The sequence below is a fragment of the Quercus suber genome, unplaced genomic scaffold (genome assembly GCF_002906115.3).
Source record: "Quercus suber isolate HL8 unplaced genomic scaffold, Cork oak 2.0 scaffold_5, whole genome shotgun sequence".
Taxonomy (NCBI): Eukaryota; Viridiplantae; Streptophyta; class Magnoliopsida; order Fagales; family Fagaceae; genus Quercus; species Quercus suber.
The window spans coordinates 1,530,738-1,540,842 of NW_027069471.1; the positions used below are offsets into that span (position 1 = coordinate 1,530,738).

The following is a 10,105-nucleotide window of genomic DNA, read 5'->3' on the forward strand; positions in this document are numbered from 1 at the left end:
ATGTTTGACCATGTACCTTCGGAGGAGCTCAAATCCTTTAAAATACCAACTGAAGATTATTGTATTGTACTCGTCAGTGGTTTGGAAGGCCTCAACTGATCTAGCTGCGATTGTCCTCAACGATTCCCTGGCATTCTGAAGCTGCTCGTCCTTTTCCAAGTTCAGCTGACGCTCCACTCTAAGGTCATCACCCAGGACCTTGGCCTTCTCCTTCAAAGAAGTAGCTTCATCCATTGAGTCAATAAGACTCTTCTTCAGCTTCGAGTTTTCACCCTCCAAAGCTTGCACCCTGGACGAGAGAGATGCTAGCTTAGCCTCTTGGGTAAGATACTCAGAGGCGAGATGCAAGCCTTCTCCCAAAGCCTGAAAATAAGTGTCAAGTCCAAGTCGTCAGTAAAAAAAAAAAAAAAAAGGGTTAGGAAGGATTACTCATGAAGGAAGTAAAAACACCTCACCTGAACGAGCCTATGGACATGGCCACTGGCAACCACATTAAAAGGAACCCTAAAAAGAGCTTTTAGGTCGTCAGCCGTGACGATGCTGTGAGCCCTTTCAACTGCCAGCCTCTCATCCCCCCAAATTGTCGAGTAACAAGAATCCCCCCTTTCCTTCTCCTTCTCCGTTAGGCGTGGCCTCTTAGAGACAGGCGTGGGAAGCTCCTCCACTGAAGTAGACGGAGAAGCAGTCCTCGTTGTCTCAGTCCCGGAGATGAGAGGAGTGACGGAGGCTGGCGGGGTGGCAGATGGACCCCTTCCGGTCACACGCACCGTCTTTCGCCCAATGTTTGACAAGGGCTCGTCCTTCTTCGCCCTCATCTTCGCGTACATGTCCTTATTAAATTTTGGCGTCATTTCTGTCAAATAGAAGATCATGAGTCACGATTAAAAAAAAAAAAAAACTGATACTGACGAAGCTGAAACTTACTCTTTTTTCCTTCTATATCAAGGTTCCGCAGGATGAAGGCAGAAGGATCAGGCCCGAGGCAGTAAAACGAAAGAGTCCTATGATCAACGAGATCGTCCCAGCTCTTGATTGTTTGCGCGTACTCAATAGCCCTCTGCACCCGTTCCCTGTACCTGCTCTTAAGCTTTGGTCGTCTCTTGACTAAAAAAAAAAAAAAAAGAGAGAGAGAGAAGAAGAAGAGTTTAGCAGCCATAGTTGTAAGCACAACAGAATTCAAGAGACAAAGAAGAAATATTGACGCACCTAAAGTCGGGGTTTTCCACCGACGATGTAACCTTGGGAGATCACCCCACAACTCGCCCGAGGGTGTCTCAAAATCGTCCCCAGACACAAAAAAGAACCTGGATTTCCAGTACCTGAAAGAGGACGGCAACCCCTTGACGATCCTAGTCTTTCTTTCCCAAGGCACCAACTCATAGTACCCATGCTCTTTAGAGGCTTTCAGACGGTAAAGGTAAACAAGCTCGTCAACCCTAAGCATGTCCCCGTCATTGGCAGCCAACCAAATTCCCATACAACTTACCAGAATCCTCCATGAGTTAGGCATGAGCTGCCCGAGAGCGATACCAAAATGGTCCAAAAGCTCCATGAGGAAAGGATGGACCGAGAACCTCAACCCATAGACGAAGGCAGATTCATAGAAACATACCTCCCCGGGGAAGAAGTGGCAGGCCCGATTTGCCTCACCAGGCAGACGAACCCTAACCCGATCTGGGAACTGAAATCTATCCCTAAATCTACCCAAAGTATCTGCGTCCAGCCCACACTCCTCCTCCAGGGCATAAAAAGCCCTAACCTCCCGGGGATTAGAAAGGGCTATATCCTCTTCCACTAGGTTACCGCTAGACGATAACCCAGTCTCGAGCTCACTAGATCTGACTTCTGACATCATCCTACCCTCTTTTACTAAATCCTCAAACCAATTGACTGATTGACGCAACAGAGGCAGCAGATCAGCCACTACAACAACCAAACTACTACCCTCGTGAATGAAATTTTCAAGATATGGAAAGTTTCCTAATGCCCCCCCTAGTCGAGCAAAAAGAAACGAAATCGAAGGGCAGCCTAATCTAACCTCAGAGGTATTGAACATAGAAAACTAGAAAACACGAAAAGTAAGGGAAATTTGGATACCCCAAAGCCAAAAGGAAGCCAAACAAAAGGAAGGAAAATAGCAAGGAAAAAATGGAAAATCAGAAAATTACTACGGTGTATATAGGCAAAGTAAATAGAAGCAGAAGGAAGAACTTACCTTGAAAACTGCTGCAATGCACACCAGTCGGAGGAGATATCGCAGAAAGAAAGGGTGAAGAAGAAGAGGGTCAGAGTAATGATTAAAAGATTTTTTGAAAAGGTAAAGGAAAAAAAAATGGGAAGAAGGGAGGTTTTAAAACCAAGGATTGGGAAGCTAAAAAATCAGCAGGAAAATCAATGAGACCCATCATATGGAGCATTAACTCCCCCAATCGAAATATGCCACGTAGGCCACAACCCAAAAAACACCGCCGCAATGCATTTAATACGGCTCAAGAACCCAACCGCTTACAATTCTGAAACTTTTCACATTCCCTGGTCAACACGACATGTCATGACGACCACGGAATCCGGGGGCAACTGATGGGACTGACGAAATCATGCATAGACAAGGAAAACTAGTCCGACGAGACGGATTTACACTGACGAGTTACCAGTTCACTGACGAGGATTAAGCACCTCATTCAATGCCGCCAATAAACGCCTTGAACAGTTACAAAACCAGTTGTACAGACCGTTGGGATAAAATTAAAAGCAACATGATGAGGCCAAAAAACGTTACTCAGAGGGGTGTTAAGAACCACCTTAATTGCCCAATGGCTAGAGACTCCAACAACGTATATAAAGCCCCCCACATGGCCAAGAAAGAGGTATGTGCACATTGAGATAGTTACTGTAGAATTTCTCGGATATACTACATTGCTCTTTCTTAAATAATTTCCAATACTGACTTTGGCATCGGAGACGTTGTGGCAGGCACCGCACCGGTAACCACATTCGAGGGTACATACTTGCAGGAGGCCGGAGATCATTTCTGTCTACACGCATTGGCTGACGAATTCACACTTCATCAAAAACTATTCTAATTAGAGTCATTGTTAGAATATTAATTTTAAAAACATGGCTATAGCTTGTGCATGAAATTTTAAAAGAATTTAGATTAATTAATTTCAATTTAGAGTAGGTAATTTTAAATAAGTTAGATGTAATTTAAAGGAAAATATTAAATATATTATAAATTTTAATACATAACTTGATGCATCAAGAATGCCACTTTATATTAAACATGGCATAGAGCAAGATGCAAAAAGAAAATCTAATCTTATTGTATATATGGACAAAGCATAAAGATTTATGTGCTATATATTGAGCATAAAGTTTTTCCCTCAATACCAGCTATAATTATCTTTTCAGTAGGCCGTAGCAAGAAAATTTTGTTCAATCTCTACTATGTTTCAATTTTGTTATCCAGCAAATTAGGTAATAAATTGTGAAAAAGATATAAGGAAATCCCGGTCAACAAATCCAAACGAAACCTACTAAAAGTATTCCAATATTTCAATCTACTCGTCTATTAATTTCCTTGCAATCAAACCTAGTATTATCTTGTCAAGAGCTTATCACTCAATTAGTATTTTCTGTGTTTCTAAAGGAGAGGTCTAGTCTTCAAATCCTCCAACTATAGGGAAAAACATAAAAGTATTATCTTTACACGTAAGAGAAAAGCAGAAGTATTATCTCTAGTGTTTCTAATAAAAATGTCTAGCATTTAAATCACCCCCAAAAAGAGCAGATTTAAATTGATGCATGAAAATTAGAGAAGATAAAGAACAATAAATAAATAATTTAAAACTAGTCTTCGTTTTTTTTTCTTCTGTTTTTTGAATCCAATAAAAAAATTTTCTTAGTCATGAAAATATTAAACAGGTCCTAGAATTGCCTGCAGGTAATATTCCAAAACTTGCAGAACCAACAAACTGAACGTTCAAATTATCACATAAAAGTTTTATCACACCGTCCCTGGTCCATGATTTATCCATCAACGTGGCCGACACCACCAACCTCATTTTGAAACTCAACGACCCTTCGTTTATTCGATCTCTGATCATATTATCCACCACGCGTCGATCCGTGTCGTTCGTGGACTGTTTCAAATGCAACATGCCATGTCCCATTGGTTCTAGGTACAATTTTGAGTCCACAGAAGAGGACCCTATGTGATCATCTCCGTAATAGAGTAAAATCTTGATTTCATGGAAGGAAAATTTGAGTTTGAGACTTGGGTTCTTAACCGTAACATTAGCTTCCCAATTGGCTGTGAATTCTGAATTGGAGGTGTGGAAATTGGAAATATAGAATGTGTCCACTCTGAAAACTGGGACTTGTGGTCGTATCACGAACTTAATCATGATGATTATCGCTAACATGAACACAATAAATAAGATCACTATCACAAGCCAGTAGCGATTGAAGCCACAATTGCACGTTGCATTGGATTGTATTGGTGGCTCAGTAGTATAATCGTACGAGTTATATGCATTGTGAGGTAAAGTAAAACGATGATACTGCTTTGCATAGCTTTGTTGTCCTTGTAAATGAGGGTACTTCATAACTGTTGCATTGCCCATTGTGTGAGAATAATCTGTTGCCTGTGGCAGACTATTGGATTGAGCTGGATTTAGAATATCACGATTGGATTGAGCTGTGGGTGTGAGTGTGGCTTCAGGGCGAGCGGTTCGGACAGAGTCCCAAGACTGATCGGGTTCATCTTGGGTTGGAGTAACCATGGCTGTATGGCTTCTCTGTCCCGAGAATAAACCCAAGAAAGACATTAATGTTTTGAGGTTGAAATGATCAAAGAAAGAATGACAGTTTGGGATTCATAATAAAGAATAAAAAGAATGCCAGTTTGTGTATATAAAAATAGGATAAAAATTGTTACACACCTTTTTTTTAACTGAAATTATAAGTTGAAAACACGACAATTTCAATTCAAAAAATTTGTGTAACAGTGTGTGTAACACGGTATATGTAACAAATACTATTTTTATTTTGTTTTTTCTTGTTAAGAAAGTGAGGACAGATTGTAATTTAATATATGGTGCGGATGCAATTGATTTGGTATGTACTAAAGAAGTTAAAAACAACATTTGTCACTGGGAAGCTTTTATATAACATTAATAAAAACTAAAAGATTTTTAACTTCTAACAATGAAATCGACATTTATCCTTTCTTCTATAACGAGAAGAAATAATGTCCATATATTTAATTAATAATCTAATTGAAAAAACTTTAAAAAAATATTAAAAATATTTACTTGTATATTTCTAGAATACATTCTTAATATTCTTTGGTTAAATAAGCTAGGTTGCTATAAGAGTAATTAGATGGAAAAACTTTATAAACTTTTATATTTTTTTATGAAATACATTAAATTCTCTTTGATTTAATGAGTTACTTATATTAAAATAGTAATTAAAGGGAACGAAAATTGATGAATTAGTCATCCTTATAAATGTATTACACGTTTTTACTAAATATTTAAGAGGGGATATTATTAAAAAAAAAAAAATTAACAACAATATAAAAAGTAAGATGAATTTTTGAAAAGTCAAAGGGATCATGCCCCCTCTCTTCGCCTCTAATGGAATAACAAATGATATTGCCGTACGCATCCGTTTCCATAACTACTCCGATTAAAATGATGCTAACAAAATGTTGTGAATCTTCCTCATAGTAAGGCAAGAATTATTAGATGCTCACCCCCCACGAAAATGATCCAAAACTATTTGTGTGTTATTTTGTTTGTTTAAGGGATAGGTTATGGTTACTTGTGTTAGATTTTGTGCATGAAAGGAAAATGAAATAGTAAAGATCAAGATGAAATTAGAACTGAGAATTGTACGTAGTTGCAACCTTGACTAAATTACAGAGTAAGACATCTCTATTTATAGAGCAGTGCAGAGCTTAAGCCTGTATAACAAACCTTAGGCCGAAAAGTAAAACTAACAGGCTGACAAAACCAACGGCTAGTTGAACTATTTCTGTTATGCACGTGTCATCTTATTAAGTGAATAACACCCATTAAGTGAAACGTTGTCGTTTGAAACCTATAGTGTATAATGTATACCAATGGATTTTTTTTTTTTTTTTTTCTTTTCTGTATGCGGAATTCAAATACATGTTCCTTATTTGATAACAAAAGCGTGTATTCATGGAGCTAACAGCAACTTATAACTTAAATATCAGATCTGATTACTCAAACATGCTATATATGGTGGTCAAATATTGTATACAAAACATTAAGACAGACCCGTTTTATTAGATATTTCTAGTATAGTTGTTTAAATATTATAGAAATACATGTGGGTTAAAAAGTGTTGCGAAAGTATATGTTTCAGTGTTTAAACACTGTTTAAATAACTATATCAAACACCAAGTCTGTATTTTTTTTTTTATATATATCAGATCCCATTACCTAGACATGCTAAGATGGTCAAATATTGTACACAAAACATTAAGACTAAAAGTCTGTATATTTAACTCTAGGTAAAACTGTACAATAAATTGCCTTTATATAGGGGCACGTGAGTGACATATAAGCAAAAGGAGTGCAGAATAAACAATATACGATGGGCTTAGATGCTTATAGCCTCAAACTCATGTCAGGTAACACGGAAGACTAATTCCACTTTCCAGTCAAATTTTGTGTAGTTGATAGCAAGAAGTATGCCATGACTTTTTATTTGCCTTATTTGTATCCATGTGATTTTTTATGAGTTTTTAGGATGAAGAATAAAAATTGATTTGTCCGCGATAGGGTCTCTTTCGGGTACACAAACATGGGTTCCAATGTATAAGATATTGTAGCGCTTATCAATGAGGATCTAGAAATTTTCATTTCTGAACAAAAGATTAGTTATCATTTTTATCAAAAGTAATATTCGATCAATTACGGTCCAGTTGGATACCGCTTATTTTGTTGAAAACTAAAAACAATGAACCAAAATAATTTTTAAATGTATGAATGGTGCCATGAGACCTATTTTTAATAAAAAGGTTGTTGAAAAAAGAGGTTTATAGGTCCCGTGAACAGTGCACAGGACCCATTAACAGGTTTGTGTTCACGTGCTTCTCAATTAAAAAAAAAAAAAAAAGAATAGAAAACAAGGCATGAAACACCAGAAAGGCAGACATAGGGTAAAATAATTTCTACCCAAACGCATACTACGTATTAATCAGTATTCATTTGATTGGTATGTGGTTATTGACAAAAAAAGATTTGTCATATATTTTTATACTATTGAAAAAAAAATATAGAACTCTTGAATTAGAAAATAGTACTCAAGTAGAAAAAGGATTGGTGGACCAGTTTGGAGACAGAAACCCAGGAAGAGAGGCGGTTTGGTGAACTAAAACCATGTTTATTAACATTCAATGAAATTTGTTAGTGTATCAGTGTATGTTGCATATTGTTAAGAACTTATCCAATTTCATCCTTTAAGAAAAGCTATTATAAAGACATTATGAGATTTTCAAAACATGGCAAGTTAGTGCAAGAAATTTTAAAGAATTTATAATTTTGTCACGTAAGAAGTATGCACCAAACAAAAAATCTAGAATTCGAGTGAGTTATCTTAATTTTTTTGTATTAAACTTTCACCTTAATTGTTTAATTAAGAATAACAAAACAAAACAAGATGCAGCAAGAATGTCTAATCCGATGGTATGGATAAACTGTGAAGAAGATAAAAGGAAATCCTGGAAAACCAATCCAATTGAAACCTAATAAAAGTAAAATATTTCCATTTCCTTGCCTATTTTTTTCTTTGCAATCAAACCCAGCATTAAAAAAGAAAAGAAAAAAAAAAAGAGAGAGTAAACTTATATCCATTCACATTCATCATGAAAGTTGGAGCCTAGGAGAAGATCTCAAGTATGAATAAATAAAATAAAAACTTATCTTAATTATTCACACAAATGTTAAACATGGCCAAGACCTTCCGACAGGTAATGTTCCAACACCTGCGCCACCCGCAAACTCAACCTTCAATCTTTCACAGCGAAATTTCAAGGTACGGCTTTTTTTCCACCATGATCCACGTCGAAACGTGCACGACACCAAAAACCTCATCCTAAAAATTACCGACCCGCGGCTTCGGTCACGGGCCATATCATCCACCAGCTTCTGATCCACCGCATATTCAACAGCATTGTTCCCAGATAGCTTCACATTCATTACAAGATGTTCCTTTGTTTCTAGGGACAAAGGGTTCGCAAAAGATTGCGCTAAATACTCACCTTCGTAATCCACGAAACTCTTAATTTCGTTAAAGGAAACTTTCAGTTTCTGATTTGGGTTCTCAACCGTGACATTAGCCTCCCAATTGGCTGTTTGATCAAAATTGGTGGTGTTGAAATTGGAAACAGATAATGCGTCAACTCTGAAAGCTGGGGCTTCTGGGCGTAGAAAGTACCATAGCGCAACGGTTGACGATACTGTCAATAGAGCAACTATGGTCATTATCAAAAGGACAAGACGAACAAAGGTCGAATTGCATCTGACATTGGATTGTGTTGGTGCTTGAGAATAAGCGTAGGAGCTGTATTCATTAGGAGGGTAACCAATATAAGATGATGCATAGCCTTGTGGTGCTTGTGGATAAGGGTACCCCATGACGGGTGGGTACCCCGTTGTATTAGGATAATTGGTCGTTGGCTGTGGCTGAGGATGAGATTGACCTGTGGCTGTGGCTTGAGGGTGACTGGTTTGGTCCAAGTCGGAGGACTGGCCGGGATCTTTTTTGGGTTGTTCTTCGGACAAAGTAGCCATGGTTGTCCAAAGAACGATTCCAGGAGAAAGACAATGTTTTTGAGGTTGAAATAATCAAACAAAGAATTAATGACAGTTGAAGTGGTTCCAAAAATAGGATGATTATAATTAAGAGGCTTGAAATTCGTATATATCCGCATGTTTGTAGCTAGGCTGTTAATTTACGATGTAATGTACCATATGTTGTCCATGAAATTGATGTGGCAAGTACTAAAAAAAAGTTGAAAATAGCATTTTCCACTAGGAAGCTAGACATATAATGAACTGCATATAATATATCCATAAAATTGATGCTAACAAATGTTGTTAATTTTCCTCATAGTATGGTGCCAGCCTCACTATAATCATAATTTTTTTTTTTGTTCGTTTTTTTTTAATAGGTAGATTGTGAAGGAGTATGAAGTATGATTCGAACTACAAACATAAAATACCATAAAAAATATTATTACCACTAAATATCACTTGAACCACCATATAATAATCAGAATTTACAATCCATTATTTCAATTTATTAGTAATTTATTAATAGGTCAGACTGATTGTTGGATAATTGGTAGAGGGTATTTTAGTAACTTTGTAATGGAATAATCAACGAATCAAAATATTTTGTTATGTGCTAACAAAAAAACAAATGGTTGAAGGTATTTGCCTATTTCCATTACTTAAGGAGAGACATTGATCTTAATCGAAAAGAATAAAATAAGGAGGAACATTGATCGATTTTAGGGATCGCGAGGGGTGGAAGGAGGTTACAAATTGTGAATTGACTAATAGATAAATGGGGGAAAGTATAAATTACCAAATTAATATACAAACATGGCTTTTCTTTACTGAAAATAGGAGACCTAGAAAAGTATAGAGACGCGGTTTTACTTGCAATCCATTACCTTTTAAATCTTCAAGATTTAATTTGTTATTTTTAAAACTATAAGATTTTTTTTTTTTTATGTACTTATTTTTACCTCCATGGAAAGTTTTAAGTAGATTGTGTCTGTCCACAATTACCACTAAGTAGATAAGATTCTATCTCTATGTATGGACTATGGCTCCCATTAGAGTGCTTTTTTTCTTTTTAAGTGAAAACATATCAAACTTTCATAAGCTAATGAAGTAAGTCCTCCTCTGCCAACCATACAACTTCATGGGGGAGATCCTTCATCCATAGTTGCAGGCTATTATCAACTCTGCGAGCAACTGTGCTAGCTAGTGCATGTGCCAGTACTCTATTGACCATTCAATCCAAAGCTCCACCATTGAAACCCCTGCTAGGGTGT

The 10,105-nt window shown here is 36.8% G+C and overlaps 1 protein-coding gene across 1 annotated transcript; it reads right to left on the reverse strand.

The window, feature by feature from the left end:
* Positions 1-7,872: 7,872 nt before the first annotated feature.
* On the reverse strand, positions 7,873-8,862 carry LOC111985809 (uncharacterized). Its single transcript, XM_024017466.2, has one exon. The coding sequence runs from the start codon at positions 8,829-8,831 to the stop codon at positions 7,971-7,973; it is 861 nt and encodes a 286-aa protein (XP_023873234.2). The 5' UTR covers positions 8,832-8,862; the 3' UTR covers positions 7,873-7,970.
* Between the last annotated feature and the right edge of the window lie 1,243 nt (positions 8,863-10,105).